This window comes from Cupressus sempervirens, chromosome 1 (genome assembly GCF_028749045.1).
Source record: "Cupressus sempervirens isolate cs-2001-9-10 chromosome 1, ASM2874904v1, whole genome shotgun sequence".
Taxonomy (NCBI): domain Eukaryota; kingdom Viridiplantae; phylum Streptophyta; class Pinopsida; order Cupressales; family Cupressaceae; genus Cupressus; species Cupressus sempervirens.
Genome location: NC_143118.1, coordinates 898,646,406 through 898,672,615, shown reverse-complemented (window position 1 = coordinate 898,672,615; position 26,210 = coordinate 898,646,406). Strand labels below are relative to the sequence as shown.

The following is a 26,210-nucleotide window of genomic DNA, read 5'->3' as shown; positions in this document are numbered from 1 at the left end:
CATTTTGTAAATCTTTTTGTTCTTGCCCTGTCGGTGGTTTTGTCCAGGCAGTTGGCAAAGATGGAGCTCACTCAATTTGAGTTAGGGTACTGTACGGAAGGTGGTGACCCCAAGACCCTAAAAATCCTTGAGAGGTTGGCACATGATCCAAGAATCCTAAGAAAATTTGCAAGGTTCCTTTGGAAGGATTGGGAGAAAATCCCTATTTTCTCGCTATAGGAGACCTAATTGGGGCTAGTAGCCTTCTAGGCCTATTTGTGAAGAATTGATTTAATCGGATGAGAAGATGAATCAAGTGGGACTTCTAACACACCTAGTTCGTTGAGTTGAAGTATTTCATAGCACCTCCACACCTCTGCAAGGCTTAGTTCAAGATTTGGAGGTTAAGAGCCCTTATGATTGTTTTACGGGTTAAGGTGAGTGAAGCAAGAATGCATCAAGTTTTGACTTGATTGATGAATCTTTCTTGGTAGTTGGGCTAGCTAGAGAGACTTGGGGATCCTTAGACAATTAAGGTCCTATAGGTGGCAAGTGGTGTGGGGAAGACACCCTAAAAGTCTTATAAGAAGAATAAGAGCATGAACCAGTGATTGGTTCATCCAACCTCCTTATCAGAAAGTAACCAAATTTCAATCTGGTGCATCACCTTTCCCTTTCGGCATTTAAATTTCATGCAATCCTTCTCTCCTTTTCCTCAAAAGCAGTAGTTTAGGTGCATCCTGATTGTAAGGAAGTCAGTCTTCTCCGCAGATTCAACCTCAAAGCACAAGTCCCACACTTGGAGGTTGTTTCCATGTTATATAAGGTTGCTTGAGGATCATACCTCAAGCATGGGTGCAAAATTTTGTGTCAATAGTTTTTGGCATGCCCGGTGGGACATAAATTTAGTTTCATAAGTCCATTGGTTAGCCAGTTTGAGATATAGAATTTGGGTATTATTCTCACTGCAACCAGCCTTTGGATGCATTTCATCAAACATCGTTGCGACTCTAAGTGCAAGTCTACTGGTTTCATATAGACCAAGTGTTGGTATGTGTAAAGATCATCTCTAATCTTTTATGATTTTCATGATTTTGTAGCTTTTATGAAGTTCTAATCATGGACCCATTTCATAGAAATTCCTATTATTCTCCCCTATATCATGAAAATGTTATTCCTCATTCCTCGTACTATCAATATCAATCTTAACGTCAAGTTGCTTATGGCCAAAACTCATTTGTTGCACCATATGACCAGCATATTCAATATGCATACTCTCCTCCCAATCTTGCTCCTCCAGACCCAACATCTTCAAATGATAGAATTATAGCCATGATTCTAAAGTTGCAAACTATGGTGGATGAACAAAATGAACAATTGGAAACATAGGGATATGGAATTGGGACCCCCCAAAAGACAGCAAATGGAGCTCCAACAAGGACAAGATGAGAAAGAATACTCTTGTCAAGCTTCTCCTCAAAATCAGGCTCTTTTTCACTCTCCAAAGTGGGAGGTGAGAAAGGCCCAGGTTAAGGAGGACCTTGATAAAAGGTTTGCTACAGTAGAAGAAGACACAAGGCTCAAGCTTCCTCAATTGCAAGCTGCTGAAGCACAAGAGCCTCCAAGGAGAAATTTGCTAGCTTCAAACAAAGCAGCCCTACCATTTTGCAAAACACCACACAAGAGAAGCTACAAGTGGAGGAGGAGGTGGTTCCTATCTTTGAGGAACCAAAGATTGCTGATCAAGCTTCAGATGGGGAAGAAAGATCAGACCTATTGCAAGAAAAAGAAGAACAAAACCATGAGTTGCAACAAGAAGACAAGCATGAGCAGAAGGAAGAAGAAAAGATAGATGCAAGTTATGATCTAGAGGATGATTTTTCCAGCATCATAATGGATTTTTGCTTGAGACTTGACACCATACTAGTAGCTGCCAAGGAGGTGGCTCATGAGCATCATGAGGAAAAGGTGGAGATCATTTCTTCACAAGAGAAGGAGCCATTTTTGGAACAGCAGAGAACAACAACACACTCAAGGCTGATTGCTTAGTCCTAGAGCCATCAAGAGGATGCCCCATAAGGCATCTAGCTCTGCGACAAATCAGCAAGTTGCCCTGATCATGCTCATTATAGAGCATGAGGGTGAAGATCACAAGGAGCAAGTATATCTTGCTCAAAAAGACAATGTCCCAGTACTGGGAAGCTTCTTTTTTCTCAACATTGGGAAGGTATTCCATGTAGCAGTATGCTTGTCATGCTTGCTGATCTGTTTGACTGCCCACATGCATGACAGGAACAAAAAGATGGTTAGCCAATTAATGGCTTTGTTTCCATCTTTCCAAGAAGTTCACGAGCACAGCTCTTTCCCTCATGGAGATAGCAAACTTTGATGTTTTGTCAAGCTTCAGAGTTGCTGATTTTTATGTTGTGACAAAGATAGGCATCATGTTTTTTTATGCTAGATGACTCTATGCCCAATAGATTGCTTCAAGGCCACTGATCATATGCTTAGCATTTAGCACCCCCCTTGAGTTGCCAGAATTGTTGACATTTTTTGTCACCCCTTTAGCCCATCACAGATAACCGATCAGAGACATCTTTCATGGGCTAAGTTCTATTATTTTCGGCATAGGAAATGTTGTGTATTTTTTACATATTCTCAGGCACTCCAAAACATTGTAAGTTTTGAGCGTTGAAGGAGTTCAACATTGAATGAGTTTGGCTTATCGTAGGAAGACCTTTTTGCTCATTCGATATTCACAGGCCAAAACTGCAGTATGTTTTCGACTTTTCTGCATGATTGCATGTCATTTGGAAAGAAGGAAAGATTTCGTGCAATGGTGCGCAGGCCGAGAATATGGTGTGTTTTTGTGCCTGAATTAATTTTTTCCGGTAACTTTGATACAACCCGAGAGCTGAATATTTATTGTCGAACTGCATTTTTTGGGTTCTACATGTGACGTAAACACTTTTTCTTCCTTTGTTGCCACTTGCAGAGGGTATGGGCATAATTTTATTGACTGCAAAGGCATTTATTAGCCCAAATCCTATCATTTCATGGATTGGATACACATTGAAATCAGATTTTATCTGATTTTTCCTACTTGGGTTGTCTGTGCCTTTATTTATGGTTGTTCTCTGTCACTACTATGATCAAATGTACACTCAGAATCAGATTTGCTCTAATATTTTCTTGACTACAAGTCTGTAACTTAACTCCAGTGTAGTTGGAGTTCAAACTCAACTATTGTAATCTGAGTTATGCCTAATGTCTTTAAAAGGCAGCCTTGTCCACATATTTTCTGGGTTGTGTTCTTCTCCACTGCTTTGCAGTAGCATTTGTGCTCTGTAATCTGAGTTATGCCTAGTCTTTTTAGAAGGCAGCCTTGCACATATTTTCTGGGTTGTTCTTCTCTAGGAGTTCTTCTCCACGTCTTTGCAGTAGCATTTATGCTCTATATATGTAATTTCCTTATGCCTTAGGATAATAGATTTTTTTGTTTTTTTACCTATTCTCGCCATTTTGTATCTATGCATAGTGCTTGCCTTATGCTAAATATTTTCTTTTCTTGTTTTGTCAAGTTTGTATGTTGTGTCTATTTTGCTTATGAATGCTATGTAAGTGAATTCATCTTCCTTGTAGCATCTCATTTGTTCTGATCTGTATATGCGTCTTTAGGATATAAACTAGAGCTGGGAGTAGTGTATGTTTTGAGGGTTTTATTGATGTGTAGTGCAGTCTTGCGCAGAGAAAGTAACCAAATTTCAGTATGGCACATCACCTTTCCCTTCAGCATTTAAATTCCATGCAATCCTTATCCACTTTTCCTCAAAAGAAGTAGTTTAGGTCCATCCTGATTGTAAGAATTATAAATAAGGGATGGATTGATATGTGAACAAGTGTGATACAGCAGAGTAAGGAAATAATGAAATGTTTAATAGCCCTCTGGCTGTCACCTATTCCGTTTGCATGCAAGCAATTAAAATTTTGTTTATCATTCCATATCTTTTGAGTTTTGAGTATTTGTATTGCCTTCTTGTGGTTTTGGCCGATTCAGCCCCTTTATGTTGCTATTGGTTTGCTGTTTTAATTGATATCACAAACCGATTTATAATCAGCTCAGTAATTTTTAATGTTCATGGTTTTGAAGCAGCTGTTTATGGATTCCTGATTTAATTGTGCCGCCAATCACTTGCATTATTTTGGATAGCTATTTATCATGCACGGCAGAAGTGTGTAAAAATCTTGGGGTCCCTAGAGTTATATTCTGGCCTACTTGTACTGCATTTTCCATTATTCACAAAAACGCTTACTTTCTTCTTTCCCTGAGTCATATCCCAGTCAAAGGTATTTTTCTTCTAGTTCAGTAATTTTTAATGTTCATGGTTTTGGAGCAGCTGTTTATGGATTCCTGATTTAATTCAGGCATGAATCTTAAATATTGTTTAATTCAAGAAATGGTCAATGTGAAAGTGGATGGTGTTTAAAGTTATCGGATTATTAGTATGAGAAACCTATTCACGAATTAGTTGTTTTTGGAGGTAATTTGTTTGTTAGTATTTGAGAATATTGTTATCGGTTTTTCTGATCCGTAGTTTCAAACTAGGATGTTTTCAAGTTGGGATTTGCATGCAATGACCACTTTAGTCATTGAAGTCATTGTTGAGCATTTTGGTTGTGAAACGATGAAGAACCAGATGAATTTAATGATTCTTTTAATCTGCCTGATATCGGTTTTGGGATATTTACAGTGATTTGTGGTAATGAAATGTCCTGTTCATGTTATCGGGCTTGTAAAGCCGATTCTAGCAATAATTTTCAAGTACAAGTTTCAGCTTATTCTCATTGGAATCCGACCGGTCCCGTTTGCATTTTAAAAAGGGAAACTTAGGATTCAATGTAATCGATTTACCTGATTCAGAACCGATTCAAGAATCAGCTAAGTGCCAAGTCAAATGTTAAATGTATGAAATGGCATCGGTTTGGTTTAAACCCATAATGCAGATTTTACTATGGTATCAATTTCTTTTACTGTCAAATTGGTAACCGATTGGAATATGTTTTGAATCAATTCAAATAGTATGGGATCAGGTCTGTTCGTTGATTATCATTGAATTTTTTTAACAGTGTTAAAATAAGAATGTGCCAACTGCAAATTATAATTGGGTATAACAGCCTCATGAGTTTGAATTGAGTTTGTCAATTCAAACCTGTTAGTCGTGTTTTGATTTCAATGGTTGGGTGAAACAAGTAAGTGAATTTTTATGGATCGAATTGTAGACAATATATTAGGAAGAGTTTAGGTAATTGAAACCTCCTTGACTTTATAAGAAATGCTATGCTTGGAAGAAAGAAAAGTTTGTTCCCTAAAAATATGAAATTCTTTGGAAGATTGAAAGGTCGTCTCTAATCAGTGTATGACAGTAAATGCAGTTCAACATGCAGATTTAGACATATTCTCTGATGCTCTGCATCACAAACTATTTTGAGTAAGTCATATTTTGGGTATTATTGTTTCTGGCAACTAATAGCGCAAACAGAAGAACGAACAAAGAAGTGCCCAATTCTAAATCCAAAAAGATGAACAAAGAAGTGCTCATTTGTTTGGTAAAGTCTTATTATCTGCAGGGAACTTGTAAAATTCCCCAAGTCCAATTTTCAGCAAGGAGTCCATTTCTTCTATCAGCCCATGCTCCTACATAACATCATAGCTTCATCATAACATTATAGTTTATCAGTGTTAGTTAATAGAATAGAATACAAAGCGGGAGAATATATATCAGGTGGTCTACTTATCCTTGAAGATCATCTAACAGGGACTACAGTTTGTTGGAGTATCATCCAGCACTACATAATCATTTTGTTTTTGCTCATGTTGTTGCAATTGATCTTTGTACAACACTTTCTTATTGAATATTATATCCCTGCTTCTTAAAATTGTATAATTTTATAATTTCGAAGTCTACAGCGAAATTCATAAATGCCATATCCAACAAATATACATTTCTTTGATTTAGCTTCAAGCTTAGTTCTATTTTCAGAATCTATATGTGCAAAAACTTCACAACTGAAGGTTCTAAGAAAAGAATAACTCGCCTTCTTACCTGTTTATTCTCCCTCTATTTAATTAAATAAATAGCATTGTTTATAGCCTCTACCCACATGTTTATGGGAAGCCTAGCATGCAACGTCATACTCCTTGCACGCTCCATTAGTGTCCTGTTTATGCATTCAGCCACACTTTTCTCTTGTGGAGTCCTTGGAAACGTTTTCTACCTACAAATACTATTAGAGGAACAATAATTTTCAAACTCTTTGGTGTAATGTTCACCGCCATTATCAGATCTGAGACATTTTAGTCTTCTACCAATCTCATTCTTAACCAAGTTTTTCTATTTTTTTAAAGTTTCAAATACATCAGATTTGTGTCCAAGGAAATAAATCTCTAATTTCTAGTTACATCATCAATGAATTTAACATAATACAAAGAGACATCAACAAAAGATACCAAAGCTAGTCCTAATACATCTATATGCACAAGCTCTAATTTTTCATTTTTCTTTTTCTTCCCACTTTTTAGATAACTAACTCTCTTTCATTTTCCATACACACAACTTTCACAGAAATCTATATTGACACATTTTAGACCTATGAAAATTTTCTTTAAATGAAGTAATTTAATACCTTTTTCACTCATGTGCCCAAGTTTGTTGTGCCCTAGTGTTGATTCAAAATTTACAGCAATTGTTTGATGTTTTGTGTACTTGATTGCAGTAATTGTTCCTAAACATTGACTTTTCTCTATAATAAAATTAAAGTAGAAGGAACCTGTATAAAGATATAAGGTGTCTACTTTCACACATTTTTCTACTACTAAGTTACCTTTTGAAACCTTCCAACCTTCATCACCTAGTTGCCCTAGTGCAATTAAATTCCTACTCAGCCTTTGAACGTATCTTACTTCTTATAGTGGCCTATGATTCCCATTCTGTGACTTAATCCTAACTCTTCCCTTAACAGCAATCTAACAGGGTCCATTATCTCCCAAATAAACTAGCCCAAAATCTCCTTCGACATAATCGAGGAAATTAACTTCTATAGGGTGTAGCATATAATGAGGCCCCTGAGCGTAAAACCCATGAATCATCAACATTTTCTAGGGAAAAAAGAAAAACATCCTCTTCCGATTTATTACTTACCATATTTGCCTTCTTATTTCCTTCTTATTTGTCTCCTTCCTTATACTTCTGAAACTAGCAATATTTCTTTTGATGACCTTGTTTCCCAGAGTAGTAACAATCTCTTGGTACACTGGATTGACACTTCTTTTCCTTTGATGTTCCTTGTGATTTCCCACGATTTCTAGAATCGTTTCCTCTCTCCTTTGATTTGCCCCTACTTTCTGCATTTAAGACACTGCCTAATGTGGATCCACTAGATCTTTTCCTACGAATATCCACACTCTGAATAACACTAACATCATAAAATTTTAAGGTATTTGAACAAAAAATAGAGTTACTAACAGCTATTACCAAGCCATTAAATATTTTAGGAAATGAACATAGAATCAAAAGAGCCCTAATTTCTTCATCAAAATTGACATTTACAAAGGAGAATTGTCTAGTAACCGTATTAAACTCATTTAAATGATTAGCAACAGATTCACCTTTTACCATCTTCATATTAAATAAACGCTCCATAAGAAATACCATAGTTTGCGAGCTACGGAGTACTTTCTATTTTTTTGTTGGGCAAGTACTCACAAGTTTAACTCTCGCATTTTCATAGACACAAAAATGCATGGGTAAAAATGTTATTGTAGGCAAAACGTTGATTAAAATGTGTTTTCCACATGGTGTTTTTGCTATAAAACCATGCATTTTCTCTTTCAAGATGATAATTTTTAATTTAATACATTTTGTAATTGAATTTTACAAAACCAATACTTCTTTAAAAAAAAAATCATTCTTTCTAAGTTGCCAAGTTCTTGTCGTGTTTTCTCTGAGTTTTTGCCTAGTTGAATGTTTTGGGCTTGTCGAGTACTCTCCAAATCTAAGTCTGCAAACTATGAGAAATACATAATTCGATGCAGAAGGCTTTTCATACAACTTCGCTCAATTTTCCATGAACTCTTCAGTTGTCTTCGCTTTTGTAATAATGCTAAATGCCATCGATTGTGTCAGGCATAAACAAATACTTCCAAGTGCCTTTCTACCTCGAAACATCTCATTCCTCATCAAACATAGTTACAACTTTCTTGGAATTTCCTCCCAATGACTGCCATAAATCTTTATGATATAGATTCTTCCATAACTGAAAGTTCCACCCATTAAACTTCTCAACCACCAAATTACCCTTGTTTTCCATTACTCACACTCAATCATGAGACCTTCCTGCAAAGGATAAGTGAAACATCTCATTCTAATACTACTTGTTAGGGTTTGAAAGATAAATATCTAAAAGTTACATGCAAATTTTAACTAATAGAACTCACAGAAATAGAACTAAAGGCACAGAGATTTAACATGGTTCATCTAATCTCTGGCTACATCCACCAAACAGAAAGTCCAATATTATACTCCAGTAAATCAACCTAATTAGAATTTACAATCACTTGCAACTCAATACAACTGGAAAAAGATGTCAAATTCACCTATAAAAATCCTTAACCCTAGACTTATGTTGGCTACAAAAACAAGGTTAGAATATGTTAGCCAATAGAAAATAAATAACTTTCGACGCCTTTTCGAATAATAAATTCATTTTTGGTTTTGTGGGGCACTACCTCTGGACCCCACAAGAGGTACTATCCCTTGACCCAGTCTTGAGGGCGCTGCCCCCAAACACCCATAGAAAAATTTGTGGGGAAACCACATCGATAAAAGTGGGGAAAATTTAACCTTTGAGTCTAATTAGGCTCCATATAACAACATGAGACACCATCTTTGTACATTTGGAATCTACTTCCCATCGATACCTATCCAAAATGGGAAGCATTCTTGCATGTATACTCAGTTCATCTTTTGTTGTTTGTAGACATTGGACCATATTTTGTCTTCAAGCAGTCCCCATTTTAGTTAGACACTATTCATTATGGGGGGCTATGTTGTCTCCTTCCTTCCTTCCTATGAGGGGATCATTGATTGCATATTTTAGTTATTGGTAGTTGTACGATTACTCTCGTCTACCAGATTATTCCTTGTCTTTATAAGCAAGGCAAGTATATTATTTTTTGCATCTCAATTTAATCATCTATTTGGCGAATTGTCATATTCTCTCATGTGAAGCTGTATTCCCTGTTTGCAGGTCCTGGGAGGCTGATCTCTCCCACAGAAATCATTTTTGACAGAAGCTTGTAGAACATTAAATGGCCTGGAGTACTAATGATAAAATCTAAGATGACTTCTGAATGTGGTTTGATATCTGAAAAATTCATCAATAGAGCCAACTTTTCAGAGAGAACTAATTAGAAAAACTTACATCTAGAAACCACTGTTGACAAAAAAAATACTATGACAGTGAAATAAATTGTGTGCATTGAATACTTTTTAAACATCCTAACTTGTAACTAACAAGATATGTTCTATATGTGAAATTGTAGTGTGAAAAGAAAAAGAAGTTCAAATTCAGAGTTTAGCAAAATAATACAAATTTAGTTACCAATTACTATATCCTACAATCCAAGATTCTTTATCATTCAAGCTAGACAAATATAGATGCTATATTTGATTGCTACAATTCACTATTGAAAAAAATCTATTAATGCAATTTTGCTTTGCTACAGTTGTAATTGTTTACGTAAAAATCACCAGCAATTTTATTTAGAATCTTCACTTACAAAAGAAGTTTCTAAATAAACATCTAGAGGATCTCTGAATTTTCACAGTATTCTTTCATGAGATACAGAGACACTAAGAAAATCCACCTGAAATTTCCTAATGTCTAGATGCAATTTAACATGACTATAACAAATAATTTTGTGCAGAAACATTAAAAAAAATGATTTTAATAATGAAAATTCAAGCCATGACTCACCAACCTACTCCACCTCCACGTCCAGTACTTTTCTTCATGCCCCAGTACCTTTTGTTGTGTACCAGGTGACTATAGATATAAAGCGAAAACATGATTTTCGAAGGTTTGTTAGCTGGTTCACTGGTGGCAAAATTTTCATGAATAACAGGTCACTTTTTCACAATATAATTGCGATTTTCAACAAGTTTTTGCTGATCAATGCAACTGAAAAAATTGCAATCATGATTTAATAGGTGAAAATTGTTTTCACTGCTGATTTCCAAAAAATTCATGATCTTTTCCAATTCTTTGGTAATTTCTGCTTCATTGGTTTCCTTAAGTTCTAAGGTTTTAGTTTTATTCTCTGTTATAAGGGAGCTTCCCCTTCTAATTTGAGGAAGGGTTTTTCCTTATGCACTATTCTATTATGAGTTATCCTAGAAGTGACAATCTAAAACACTGACAAAATTCAAAGACAAATGAAATTTAGATCGCATGAAGTTTGAAAAGATCCTAGGCAATGCAATGTACAAGATATACAAAAGCTTAAACAGTGCCATAGAACAAAATTTGAGAAAAACTCAAGCACCCACAAATGATGCTGAATTAATCATAATTGAATCTCTGGTCCTCTATGGAAGCTTCTGAATGAGTACAATTGTTCATCTAGAAGCTCATGGCGATGCAATAGAAAAAGGGATATTAATATTGTCATCTCCTCTCTTTTAATTGTTTGAATGCAGTTGCTAATTTGTAGATGTCTGGATCTTCACTCTACCAAAAACAAAGAGGACAATACTCGAAACATTTCAAGCCAGAAAACCAGGTCAATTGGGTAAATTACTCAATTCAATTTTTTTAGACTCAATAGAGATGACCTATGTTCTTCTCAGATCAATAGATTCTGCACCTTTCAAAAAGAATCTCATATGTGAACAAAAGAAAATACACCTCTTTTTGTTTTTCTAAGGCAAAAGTAATTTGATTCTAAGATTTTCAGAATATTCAAATTTTTTGTTTAAAATTAAAAAATTAAATACAAAAGAGACGCAAGCAACAGCTCATCCCCAGCATGGGCAAGGCTGTTATTTGGCAAGTGTAGCATAAATAAGGCTCTAAGAACCGGTTTGAGAACAACGGTAGAGTTTAAACAGTAAACAGAGAGATAATAAACAAAATAAATGATAAAAGATTTACCAGTATACAATGAAGGAAAAAATGTTCTTTAACAGACCAAACAAAGAAACAAAAGAATAGCCCAGTAATCTTACAGCAACATTGAGCAGACTAAAGACAGGCTCCATTTTGAAAAGTTTGGATAGCTTCTTCATGCTTTTCATATATAAATTCCTTCCCTTCTTATCTACTGGTCCTTGCAATTCCATCATTGTCTTGAACACCTAGTGGCATAAAAATAAAATTTTCTATATAAGAAATCAGTGACTACAAAACTGAAATTCACAGATTCCCAATCTAAACTGACTTTAACCTGCATGCCAATATATTGAATTGAATGGTATAAGACTGTTATAACAAAAAATCTATATAAGCAACTTCCAAGAAAATTCAAAATTATGAAAGCAGAAGAAACAATACCTAAAGAAAACAAAATGACCAGAATAGCCATTTCATAAAAAAAGACAGAATTTCAACCTAATGTAGCTGACAAGTATCTGCAGATAATTTTGCTTGTGACGGGCAAAACAACATAAAAACAGTGATTTCACCATTTTAAAGCATTTTAACAACTTTTGCGCTTGCTGCAAATCACAAGTAGGAAAATGAAGACCTTGATTTCTTCACTTTAATATTAGCTCAGCATCGTTTTTAAAATAAGGGGAAAAAGAAAATAGTACTATTTAATATTAGTTGAACAAAAGCTGGAAATGTTCTTATTTTTTCAATGAAAAAAAGATAAATTTAGAAATCAAGTGATTATAAAATGCTGGTTTACAGGTCATTCCATCCTTCATTATCAAATATGATAACAGAATATTAAAGATGAAGATAAATGTTCAAGTGGCCTATTTGCTAGTACACCAAAAATGCGAAAAAATGCATAAACCTGAAAAACTGATTTTTCCTGACAAATGTTCTTCCATGATGCAACAAATATTATTAGCTCACGATCTGTCAGCTCAACATCTTTAGCATGTACATTGCCAAATGCCTCTGTGGATAATTCTTGCACCATCTGTGAAGTCTCCTCCTCTGTCAATAGGCAAGGACTAGTAGCCAAGGATATTTTAGATTTCAAAGCTTTTCTCTTCCTCTTAGATATATTCAGTGATTTTCCACACCCTCGATCTTCATTGGGATCTGAAGACATAACCACAGATTTCTGCGTTGGTAAATTGTTTCCCAATCGGGCCTTCTCTTCTGCTGCTGATGGGTAAGGACAACTACCTCGGGATTTCTGAAATTGATTATCTAATTTTATCTTCTTTGAAGATAACATGAGCTCATTTTTACTGTACAGAACCTCGTCATCATTTGAATCTGACTCTGTCTCAAACCTTATATGTTTAGGAGCACTTTTTGATCCCATATTATTATTAATAGACAAATTTACTTGCTGAGTTATGATTTCTGACTCCAGTTCATATGCCTCTTTCTTTCTTTCAATTTCTCTTTCCTTGGATATATCAGCCTGTATTGCACGAGCAAGGTCCTTCTCAGCCTGCCTAATGCGTCGAATCATGCCAACATGCGGCCTAGAAACATTTCAATAGACCAGAAATAATTTAGTTACTAATGCTACACAAAAGTTACGAATGCCAAATTGAATGTCATTATTTTATAATTATCACCAATGCTTCAAGCAGTTTATTACATTATCCATCAGTAAATACAAATGTGAAGGCTACAACATTCAAATAGTTTCAAGCTAAGATCAGAAGTGTCTATTCCTGTTTCAAATAGAGCTCAAGAAACAGCATTTCTTAACAACCAATTATAGTATTGGTGTAAAAGAATTAATTACAAAAATTTACAATCTCACCAACATTTTGGAATTTACGAAAACAGCAACATTGAGATTCTACTTTCTATTCTTGTCACTAGTTTGAAACAAAAAAAATTCTAGTGATTGAGCAGATATCTGTTACAAAGCTGCTGTTGCAAGAAAACAGAGACATCCATAAAGACTAATTATCTTAACAAACTGCAAAGTTATTAAAAAGGCCAGATCATAACATAAAGATGTTGAGTAAAGCTCAAGTCTTCCCTAGACAATAGTAGCCATGAGGAAAGAGTAAACTGTCACTTCACATTACTGACAATGGATTAATAGTCATGAATGGTTGGACCAGAACTGCTTGCCAGTAGGTTCCCTCTGTGCCAGTGTCATTAGATGATCTCCACAATATCATGACAAGCATCTTCTGAAATCAGTGCAGACTCAAAGGCTTATCATGATTTTCTATTATTATGTTGAGCCAACACTGCAATACTTCATTAAGTCAATCCTAGCTTCTTAAATTACTGACAAAGTTGGGGGGTGCTAGAAAAAAGCTTGTTTTTGAGAAGAAATTATCCAGCGTACCCTCACATTATGTATTTGCTTCAATGGGGCTCGGATCCTGCAATTTTATGGACTGTCTTTGCATAAAGGGGCATAAGGGGCTAGGGAAACTCCATGAGTTCAGAGGTAAGTACTAAGAGCAACTGTAACAGTGCAAACTGCAAATGAGTGGGGATTTCAGTGCTGGTATAAGTAATTTGGGTTTATGCAGACGACTGAGATGGTTTGTTTATTTCAGAATCCGACTGAGCCCTACATGGTGCATTAAGATGCGTTAATAGAGATTGTTCATTTTTTAGTTATCCTCCTCAATTTCATGGCAGTGGGACATCAAGACTTAATTGATTGGGATTAGTCTGGGAATGAGAGACAAAAAATCCTTACAGAAATTCAGGTTACATGGCACAATTAATTTTGAGAGGCATAATTTTGCAGTTAAGGGCACATTTTACAGGCTACAAATTGTTTCTCAACACTGAAAATTAGGTGATACATCAGGAAAACCTAAAAAACCACTCATGATTTTTATGGAAAGGCACGCTCACAAGGTTTTGTCAGTTTTTTCCATGAGTTTTGTGTTTGGCTGGGTTACAGATTTCAACTCAAGTTACGATTTCTGATTTTTGCTTGCAGTTCTCACTGGCTCAGCAAGTATGTATAGTAAAAACTACATACTATTCGAAATCTACAAACTATAACAACATTGAATGCAGAGATTTTTAGTGGGCTAAGCAACATTTAGGATTTTTTCATAAGATGGAAGGTGGTTAAATTTAAAATGTAAAGCCTATAGGAAATGAATGGACAGATGATAACTTCAGGCGGAATTTTGAAAGATCCCAAAAGGATCCTTTCACTGAACTTCTGTAAATTTTAATTAAATTAATAGAATTTACTGTGCTTTCCTTGTGGTCTTAGAGAATTAGACAGAAGTTGCAGAAAGATTGTTTCTTCTTTTTTTGTATTTTCCAGATATAAGTAAAACAATAATTAACAACAGCAGCAAATAATATAATATTCAGTCAACCAGAATAGCTACATATCGTACCACGCATGATATGTAATCAATATGCCAGCAAAGCTAAGTTGCCGATACGAGTTCTGGTTCGGGTACGGGTACGGGGTTCGGGTACGTGGGTACGGCAATTTTTTCTCCCTTGTGGGTTCGGGTTCGTCTGTATATGTATGCATGCATGTATGTTAAAACATCAAAGTTACAAATCTAAAAGAAAAGTGGTACTCATAAATCAATAATGGCCAACAAAGTTATAAATAAAATAATTTTATTACTGATATAGTTTCAAATTAAATGCACTAGCAATTGAAATCAATCCGAACATGATCAACAATCATAACTATTGGCTGGTTTTTACAAATAGTTATGTCTGGCTTTTACAAATAGTCATAAACTAAGGGCATTACATAAAAACAATTTTAGATTGAATAATATTACCAAGCTGTTGCAAGAGAGTATTTAAAGCTGATAGAAAGAACATGCTAATGAACAAATCAGAAATACATACATAAGCTGACCTACCACCCTAGGGTACATCCTAGGTGCCCAGGTTCACTCTAGGTCCTTCACAGAAGGACCCACAAAGAACCCATGAAGTACCCAAGAAGAACTAGTACCAAAACTATACCAGTACCAGGACCCAGGCCTAAATAGCAGAACCCGGTAACTGAGCAGCAAAGGTGTTTACAAACAAAGAATGATGACGCCAGTTGCAAGAATGGACCAGCCATGCACCAAAAGGGCAGAGATGGTTGATGCAAGCCAACCAACAAATCACGTGCCAATTGAAAGGTAGTCGTACGGCTGATATTGTCACGCCAAGGCAACAAGAAGATCCCAACGTGCCAAATAAGACCCCCAACGTGCAATGCACAATCACCCTCAACGTTGAATTTAACAATCTTTGTCAACTGCTAAAACAATACTGTAGAATGCTGCTGAAACCACCTATTGGGGTTTGCGTCCCAATAGCCAGGCTCTAGGGTTTGCGTCCCAGACCTCTAGAATAGCTCCTTAGAGAAAAATCGCAAATACCAAGAATGAAGATGTAAAAGATAATGAAAGAATGAGCCAACATCTCCTTTTATCTCCCTCTCAAAGCCAATCAAACCCTAAAGGGAGAATATGCCCTTCCCTTTATTATAAAATGGCATCTTTTCAATTAAAAGGTCTTTATGTATAGGAAAAACACCCCTTTCCTCAAATAACATAACTCTAGGTGCCCAAAGGTCTCCGGATGATGAATATAAGTTATAATAATTCAAGACCTTTCCAACGAGCTATAACACATAGGCCTACCTGACCAGATGAAGCCAAAATACCCTTATTACTCCAATTAGCTATATAAATAGCTTTATTTTAATTTATTTAAACACAAACTTAGGTTTCCTATATTTCCTTTTATTCAACTAGAAAGCCAAATTCAATTGGAAAGCCAAACCAACCAAATAATCAGTGCACGGGTCCTGTCACCTGCCTGTGACTGATGTCGGGCAATGTGGGCCAACTGGCAGTCCCATCCCTAAAAACTAGGGATGCTCCTAGAAACTAGGGAATATGCCCTCACCCTAAAACTGAAACCGTATACTAGTCCTGAGGAGCCTCAAATCTGATCACTGCCACAACCTCCTAAATTTTAGGAAAAATCCCTAAAGTTAAGGAACTGGCCCGACTGGGTCTCAAACTGATTGTAGAACCAACTCTGGTCACTGAGTATCCAGTATGAGTCTCTATCCACCATTGTTAGCCTACGAGACTCCAATAATAGGCCAACTCTCATGACTCTGCTAGTCAGACTAGAAAGGGGACATGACAGTCCTCCCCTCTCGGAGATGCTTGCCCACAAGCAACTGCAACGCTAGATGCTACAAAATGGACTCACCCTCCCAAGTGGCGTCTTCTATGGGTAGACCTCTCCAGCTCACCAAGTACTCCCGAATCACCCTACTCCTTAATCGTCTCTCCCTGGCCTCCAGAATCTCCTCAAGGACCAAAGTCAATTTACCCTCTTCATCCAAAGGAGGTAAATCGCGTACATATGATGCCCTAGTGCCTTCTTCAGGCATGACATGTGGAAAACATTATGAATCCTACTATCTGGTGGTAACTCGATCTCATAGGCAACCTCTCCAACCCACTTGAGTACTCTGTAAGTTCCATAAAAATGAGGCTTGAGCTTCTCAACTCCTCCCCATTTAAGGGTGCTCTGTCTGTAAGGCTGTAGAGGAAGGAAAACCACATCACCCACCTCAAATGCTCTCTCTGTCCTGTGCCGATCAGCGTACATCTTCTGCTGATTCTGAGCATGCTGCAAGTTCTCCCTAAGAGATCTCATGATATCTTAGATTCTCCTGCAACCAATCCTATGCCAAGGGAACTTTGTTGTCACTGAAAGCCAAAACAACAAAAGATAATGCCTCGTAGCCATAAAGAGCTCTGAAGGGAGTCATGTCAATTGACATGTGGTGCGCAGTATTATAACAATACTTGCCCAAATACAGCCAACGCACCCATGCCTTCTGCTGCCCTGACACATAGTTGCGCATATACCCCTCCACCCACTTATTAACTACCTCAGTCTGTCTATCCGTCTAAAGATGGTAGCTAGTGTTGGGGGTCAACTATGTGCCTGCTAGCCTAAAAAGTTCCTGACAAAAGGAACTCATGAACTTGTTGCCCCTGTCACTCACTACGGTCTTGGGCAAACCATGGAGTCTAAATATCTCTCTGAAAAACAACTTGGCTACCTGTGAAGCTGTGAAGTCTGCTGCAATAGGAAAGAAGTGAGCACACCTAGTCAACCTATCCACCACAACATAAATACAGTCCTTCCCCTGAACTCAAGGAAGACTTGTAATGAAGTCCATAGATATCCCTGTCCACTTCTGCTACAGTATAGGTAGAGGCTGCAACAATACAACCGGAAAAGTATGATCTGACTTGTTCTGCTGACAAGTCATGCATTCACGAACATGCCGTAAGACATCATCCTTGAGACCCTTCCAAGAGAATCTCTCCCGTACCACCCTATAGGTCTTACCATAACCCGAATGTCCTGTTGTAGGAGTATAATGGTAAGAATGCAAAACAAGCTCCTTCAACTGTGATTCAGGAACAAGGTAGACCCTGTCATTGTAGTAGATGACATCATCCACTACACTATATCCATCATCCTGTGTCAATCCATCCATGATCTCACAAGCATGCTGATTTTTGGAATACTCACCTAAAAGTTGAGTCTTCCTATTTGCCGAAATCTCGCTCAATGAACATAGGGCAGCAAGTGATGGCTTGCTGGAAAGTGCATCAGCAACAGTATTGTTGTGATATTGCTATCAGGGTTTAACTGTGTGATTTTGAGTCAAACTCATTGACCCATGTTTCATGAGTAGTGATTCAACATGAATCCATCTCTCATGAGAATAAATGGAACGCTTAGCACTCATTGGATCTAGGTGATGCTCACAAGGGTGAAGCACCGGGACTTCCCGAGAGGTCACCCATCCCAGTACTACTCCAGCCTGAGCACGCTTAACTACAGAGTTTCCTCCATGGTTAAACCCAAAGCTTGCAACCCCATTTGCAAAACCTTCACCAAGTGTTGTGCCTTATGCACCATTCATTAGAAAGCCCCTTAAGCTCATCAATTGATAAGTAGGAGATAATTTCCACAGCAAGTCAAATTGTGATATTGCTATCAGGATTTAAGTGTGTGATATTGGAAGTCGACCTTTACATTGACCTCTAGAACAGCGACTCGACTCACATCGCCCGAGCTCCAAAGCATCCCAGATCAGCATCCCACCCGATACACAAAGGTAGAGTAGGACCACCCCCAATTCGGCTCCAAACTACTACATACAACACAGGACCAGTTATCACGACGACAATGAGCATTGTCTCCACAAGCTGATCTGACCCTAATCAACATTCAATCAATAACCGAGCCCAAGCACGAGCTCTCACAACGCACAACATTTTGCCATGATCTCTAGCAACAACTCCCAACCCTAATCACGTCCCGAGCCCGTGATCCGCCATTGGAGATTGTGCAGTCTATACCTAGACTCATCTGCAAGTTGTTTGGTATATTTTCAAAAAATTCCATTGTTGGGTATTTTTCCTAAGCTTTTTATGCAAATTTTAAACAAGTTAAATTTGACGTCCATTTAAGTGTCATTGAACTGATTTTTGTTTTGTTTTGACGAGTGGGAGACTGTCAAATTTAAGACATTGATTTAATGACATCAGCAAGTTAACAAAAGTGACAACCTTCACCATCTTCAGTTTTGGTTTTGCACCCTATCTTTGAAAGGCTCTAAATTGCCCGTGTTAAGTCCTTTCTCTGAGCAATTTTTTTTTTTATTTAAGGTAGAATCTCCTAAACTTTCAGTGGTGTAGTTGGTTTTTGGTTTTGATGTGCGGATTGAGCATAAATCACAAATTTTGGTGACTGAAGATGAGCAATCCTCATTTTTTGCAACTTTAGAGGCTCTGTTTGAGCTCATATGGACACTTTTTCAAGTGCTGTTTTTTTTTTTAAGTGCATAATTTTTTGTCTACTTTCCAATTTTGGTATCAGTTTGGAAAAATTATAAGTAGACATAGTACTTTCGAAATTTGGTCTCATTTTGGCCTATTGGGTACTTGTACTTTATGGATCATTTAGAGATCTTGTGTCCTAATTGTATTGAGTCTTTTATTGCTTATACTTGCTTTGTAATAATCAGAAGTCCACTGTGGCCAGATTGAGCAAGTGGCACATGTATTCGCACTAAATATAAAGTGCCAAAACATCTGTTTTCGGGGGTTCTTTGATTGAGTGACAGGGGGGGGGGTCTTGTGTCTTTCTGTGTCTTTTGATATTGTGCTCTTTCTTTTGCATTATGGGTTTTGCAAATTTAACATCTCATAACTATGCTACTTGGAAAGTAAAAATGGAAGAAAATTTGATGGGATTAGGTTTACTTATCCATGTGAATGGCAATGCAATAAAACTTGTTGATGATGTTGATAGTCAAACACAAAATGATTGGCTTGAAAAGCCAGATAGGGCTTTGGGAACCTTGTTTCAACATGTCTCAGATCCTGTCAAATATCACATCAAAAACAGTAAGAATGCAGAAGAAGCTTGGGATAAATTAGAATCCTTGCATGGGAAAGTAGATGAAGAAAGGGCCTACATCATTGAGAATAGCCTTCTCCAATTAGAGCCTAGAAACTTTAACACCATACAGGATTATCTTGCTCAAGTAGAAGTGTATTGAGCACAACTTAAGGATTGTGGTGAACCCATTAAGGATGCGAAGTGGATCACACACATCATGACTCATCTTCCTCTTGAGTATGCTACCTTTGTTTCAAGATATAATACACACAAGTTGACAACGGATGATGCCTTCACTAAGCCTTCATTTGAGTCATTCACAAGAATGTTGGTCTTAGAACATGAAAAGTTGGTGTGTATGGGATTTCTCTAGTCTTCTAAGTCCAAGGCTTTGGTAGTGAATAAATGCAATCAAGGAAATCAAGGAGAGCAAATAAGTAAGAATTCCAACAAGAAGCAAAAGTAGTGGAAGGCTAAGCCACAAGATGAGACACAACAATCTTTTTCCACACAACAATCTTCCTCACAACAAGACAAGCCTTCTTCCAACAATGATAAGAGGGAGAACCACTTCAAGAAGGAAAATAAAACTTGTGCATATTGCAAGAAGAATTGACATGAAGAACATTATTGCTATGAGAAAGAAATTGATGAACAAGTCTACCTTCAAGAATGACTACTTCATCATCTTCTTCATTTTCAGATTTTGGTAATGAAAAGGATCACAAGGGCAAAGGTCAAGCATTAGTTGCTACCATACCTCATGATTCAAGGAGATGGCTTCTAGAATCCGAGGCTTCTCATCATATGGCATCTTCACAATCTATGTTTTCATCATTTGATCCTTGTCATACTCCACCTATCTTGATGGCCAATCATACTTATATGAATGTGATTGGGAAAGGAACTATTGATAAGGGGGAGGGATACTTCAAAGATGTGTTGTGTTTACCTCACCTAAGTCACAACCTTATTTCCATCTATCAACTCACTCATGGGGATAGAAGGAGGACTGTGGAATTCACACCTGATTTAGTGTTTATCAGAGACTTGAAGACTAGAGAGGTCATTGCTACATGGGTGGTTGATCATGCATCTCGTCTATACTACTTCTCAAACTTTGCTCGTGATGATGATATTGATTCTTCAGCAGATTTTGATCACATTTCCAGTGATGATTCAAACATTGAGGAGGATTTTGGCTACCTGAACTTGGGTATTCTCGCATGTGATCAAGTTCTTGAGCCATCCATTGCTTCTCCTCCTACTGATATTGCATGTACTATTTTTCTTGATGATGTTTGTATTCACACAACCATGGATTCGTGTGATTCAATGCAACATAATATTCCCTGTCTTCTAGACTCAATTCCATGGTATGACTTCTTGACAGACATTGCAGCTTTGTTTGTGGAGTCGTATATTGCAGATTTGGGAGACACCATTGATGACACTCATCTTCTCTTTGGTGAAGATGATAGAACACTCTAACCCTCATCTTCATTCTCTACTTGATCATTCTTTCGAGGTTGACATGATGGTAGATCCTTTGATACAACAATTGGAGGAGGTCACTTTCTCTTTTGAGGAGACACTTGAGTCTTTGATACATGTTCTACATTCATCCTCAGTTTATCCTAACTTGTCTTTTTTAGTAGAGTGACATAGTACACATGATTTGGAGGAGGCACCTTTCAGTATTGGCATGGGGACACTTGAGCAGGTTTCAGAGATTCCATATATTTTGAGGTTTCTTCCAACAGATGGGGTTTCTTCCAACAGATGGGGGAGGCTTCATTGATACACCTCTGGTTTTGTTTCTTCCTAAGGGGAGGAATGTTGTTCTACACTCATGGAGCAATTTCTACATCGAGCCTGGAGCATCTACCATAGGTGTACACTCTACATTGAGAGGGGCTACTTGGTCTCTCTTCCACTTCTTCACTTCTTCTCTCATATGGGGGGGGGATCTTTTCCTCACATGAGGTCTTCTTCTCTCTCATTTTCTTTTATTGTTCTTATCTCTCTTTTTGGAGGGGGATTTTTCCCATGTGGTTTTCCCTCTTTCTCCGCTTTATGAGAGATTGCATTGCATATCTTTGGCACTTGCAGTTTGTACATGGGTACCTAACATGAACTAGTAGTTAGGACCCATTTTGCATTATTATCTAGCTTTTGTGAGATTAAGTGCATTCCCCTAAGTTGCACTTAAGGGGGGTGTTGGTATAAATAAGTATTTACTATTTACACTTTACTTAAGTTTACTTAGGATAATGCATATTCATATTAGTTGTCATGTAGACACCTAGGAGTTTGCATATTCATATGAGTTGTCATGTAGATAACACAGTAATTTGCACTCCAATTGAGCACATGTTGTCTACTACATCTCTTTACGAGATACACCTTTATATTCTTATCCTCTCATTGCTGCACGTACATTCATGCACAATGGAGGATAATCCACTCTTGGTGGACATGTGCTTAGTTGTTATGCTTATCCCTTGTATGACTCCTAGACATATCAGTTGCATTTATATACAAGGCACTTCTATGATGTATTTATCTGAAATCCATTATTATTTTGATCATTATTGAGATTCTCATTTGGTCATCTCTTGTCTCTCGTGCGCTATCTCTTGTGCTTCTAGATCTTGGCGTTGCATTATTGCCTTAGGCAAATTTTTACATGGTATAAGAGTTGTACCAAATTCTTACACCTATGACCAGTAACACATCAATTCCAAACAATTACAATAATAGATAGTTTCTATTATCTCCGTGTAGTATCTAATGTTTATCTATTGTAATCTTCTGTAAATATTAGAATGTTTCTAATATTTAGTTTTTTGTTTCTAGAATAGAATGTTTCTATTCTTTACAATTGTTTCTTAAGGAAACATCATTCAATCTCTTGTATAAATTGATCTCTTGATCACTGTTAATAACAAGCAAATAATTTCCAATTACTTTGTAATATGGTATCAAAGCCAATACTCTAAATTTTTTCAAAAATAATTATAATTTCTTGGTTGAAATTATTTGCCTTTTATTTTCGAAATTATTTACACGCATATTTGCTTCCAACTCTCTATAATCCAACTAGGGTTTCTATTCTAGGAGATCTGAATCCACCAACTTCTAGTTCGGTTCTGCAACCATTTCTATCGATATCCGTCTATTTTTTCTGCACATTTCAGCCATTTTTTGTGGGGTTTTTTGGCCGTCAAGGAATTTTGATGGCAAAAAAATATCAAGATGATGTCTTCATTTCTGACTTGGGTTAGTAGTTGGTAGTTACAATTACAAATACAGAATTGACCTAGGTGCACTCAAATAAGAAACTATCTATGTGCTCAGAATTGAAATGAACCACCACTTAATACACGATACTAGTAATCACAATAACAAGAGCACGAACAAGAAACACTGCCTACATACAGCTAATTATTTTAAGTAATTATTGTACTCAAAAGTTACTGCAAAAATATTCTTAAAATTGTAAATTGTTTCCCAGCTAATGTTATAATTCAATCCATCTAGCACATTGGGTAACAAAATAGAAACCACATAAATGTGAATGAGACCATCCCAAGTCAGAATAAATAACTGCATTGAACCTCCACTCAATGCACCCTGCTTATACTCAAAATTTTGATGAGAAAAGCAAGAAGTCAGCCAGTTTCAAGCAATCAGATGCAAAGTTTTTTTACTTGTGTGTACTGGGCTACTTAAGAGTAGCAACCATGAGAAAAAAGAAAAAAAATGTGAACCCCAAATTTTTACCCTTAAAACCCCTAGTTGGGAAAAAGTCAGCCCTGCTAATGGCAACTACACTTCCATCATGGTACGTAAGAAAATAGAAAATGGAAAGTGTGTGCAAAAAGATGTGGAGAAAAGCTGCATCTTCCTCCCCTCAATAATATATTTAACTCTCGAATGCAAATTGCCACTTCCACTACTAGTTACAAACATTTGTCTGCCTAAGGTTTCAAAATTGATTGCATTATTGAAATTCTACTTTCAATATCTATACTTTTCCATCCATTCTCTCCTCACATAATTTTCACCTTTACTTATGACTTATTTGTGATGGAGCATCTCTCCTAAGCACCAAAAGGATCTCATGTTCTCTAAATGCGTTCACTTCTTCCTTTTTCTTGTAAACCATGGTTTTCATCTTTGTCGAGTCCTATACTGAGTTTTTTGCTAAATCCGTGCATGTCCCAAATCAGAGTCTATGTCATATTAGGTTTGCCGATTCCATAATGGATCACGCCTTGTTTCTCATACAAGTCGTTGGCCACACAATTTTGTGAGATCTATGTGTGTGCACTCTTCTCTAGCATTGAAAGTCCACTAGCTACAATATTTTGTGATGCTCGAAGCATGTGCCAATATGGTTGCTATGGGTTAGTAAAAATATTTGTTATTATGAAAGAATTCCTCCCTGCTAGCTAAACACAATTAACTCAAATTACATATTTAGCACTACCATGAAAGGGTTTGGCCATGGATTTGCAAGTCCACAGGATTTGTCAACTATTCTAATGCCGAAATGATTCATTATTTCTTTGCTTGCAGAAGGAAAGAAGTAATAATATCTATTGTTCTTCTTCAATACAATTTCAATTGTATTGAAGAAAGGAAGTTGAGAATGAAAATAAAGAGAACTCCACGTTTGAACCTAGAAATCTATTACATCCCTTGTGGCCATTTTATTTTATAACTGTAATATCTATTTCATGTGAAGTGTGATAATAATGGTCATATGATTTTCAGTTGTTGTGATAATAATGGTCATATGATTTTCAGTTGTGATAATAATGGTCATATGATTTTCAGTTGTTTAAGTAAATTGCTAGTATGAATAGTTGTGTATATCTCATTATGATTTAAATTTTTTATGTGGAATATTTGAAAATAAATTACAATAGAAATTCTTTTGAATAATTGATGTATATTTCTATTGATCTTGCTAACAAGTAGTTATTGCAATGACATGGATATCTAAGCTTTCCATGTTAGTGGATGCGGGAGGAGAACCCATCCCGAGAGCAAGGGAAAAGTATCATCAGTGTAGGGGTGTGCAGACATTCGATGAAAGTCAAGAATGCCATTCGAGCTAGAACCTCAATTGTCACTAGTTACCTAAGTTGGGAGAGTGTTATTTTAGATGTCTAGTCAATTACCTTCTACCCTAGCTTAATAGGGGTTCGGCCTAGCAAGTATTTTTGTGTATTTATATGCATATATAAGTATTTTTATATATGCGTATTTATAATTATGTGTGTGAATCAGTTGATCCCAAACTCGTTGCTAGTTAGGCGAGTTACACGAGTTAGCAACCAAAGTCAACTATGTAGAGTAATGCCAACTTGGTTGCTCGGATCGTCGAGTAATAGCACAAAACTCGCCTAGCTCGAGGTTGGCAAAGCTCACCAATTGATAAGTAGGAGATAATTTCCACAGCAAGCCAAATTGTGATATTGCTATCAGGATTTAACTATGTGATTTTGAGTCAAACTCATTGACCCATGTTTCATGAGTATTGATTCAACATGAATCCATCTCTCATGAGAATAAATGGAACACTTACCACTCATTGGATCTAGGTGATGCTCACAGGGGTGAAGCACCGGGACTTCTCGGGAGGTCACCCATCCCAGTATTACTCCAGCCTAAGCACGCTTAACTACGAAGTTTCCTCCATGGTTAAACCCAAAGCTTGCAACCCCATTTGCAAAACCTTCACCAAGTGTTGTGCCTTATGAACCATTCATTAGAAAGCCCCTTGAGCTCATCAATTGATAAGTAGGAGATAATTTCCACAGCAAGCCAAATTGTGATATTGCTATCAAGATGTAACTGTATGATTTTGAGTCAAACTCATTGACCCATGTTTCATGAGTAGTGATTCAACATGAATCCATCTCTCATGAGAATAAATGGAACACTTAGCACTCATTGGATCTAGGTGATGCTCATAGGAGTGAAGCATCGGGACTTCCCGAGAGGTCACCAATCCCAGTACTACTCCAGCCTGTGCGCGCTTAACTACGAAGTTTCCTCCATGGTTAAACCCAAAGCTTGCAACCCCATTTGCACCAAGTCACATGCCTCTTGACTCGGCCGCATAGCTAGGAAATCTGGCAAGTCAAAAATATAAAAAACATAACATTTTTTTATTGTCTTTTTTAACATTTCTTTTTCTTATAACACTAAAAGGCCTTCTAGGTGCTTGGTATGGAAAGAAGAGAGGAAGAAAAACAAGAACCCATAGGTCTGCAACTAGAGGAGAAAAAGACCATAAAGGAGACTACAAAACAGTTTGGGAAGGCCACAAGCTTGCATTGGGAGAATTAAGGAGTCAATACCGACACTTCTCAACTGAGTTGCAAGAGGTAAGCATTAAACTTTGTAGATTTTATTGATTTTACTTCGTAGGTTTATGTATTTTTCATTGATTGTTAAATTTTTCAGTTTTAATTTGCAAATCTCCAATGTTTTTTATTAGATTGCATAAAAGAAATTGGATAATAGCAAAGTGCAAAGTGCAAACCCTGCAATGT

At 36.8% G+C, this 26,210-nt stretch overlaps 1 protein-coding gene across 1 annotated transcript in view; it reads right to left on the bottom strand.

Moving 5' to 3' along the window:
* NOV (Histidine kinase-, DNA gyrase B-, and HSP90-like ATPase family protein) overlaps nt 1–26,210 on the bottom strand; it is a 192,601-nt gene that overhangs the window by 155,664 nt on the left and 10,727 nt on the right. The window contains exons 3-4 of the mRNA XM_089793452.1: nt 12,059–12,707; nt 11,265–11,393 (exon numbers count right to left, since the gene is read on the bottom strand). Of these exons, the coding sequence (XP_089649578.1) occupies nt 11,265–11,393; nt 12,059–12,707 (778 nt within the window). The remainder of the gene's footprint in view (nt 1–11,264; nt 11,394–12,058; nt 12,708–26,210) is intronic.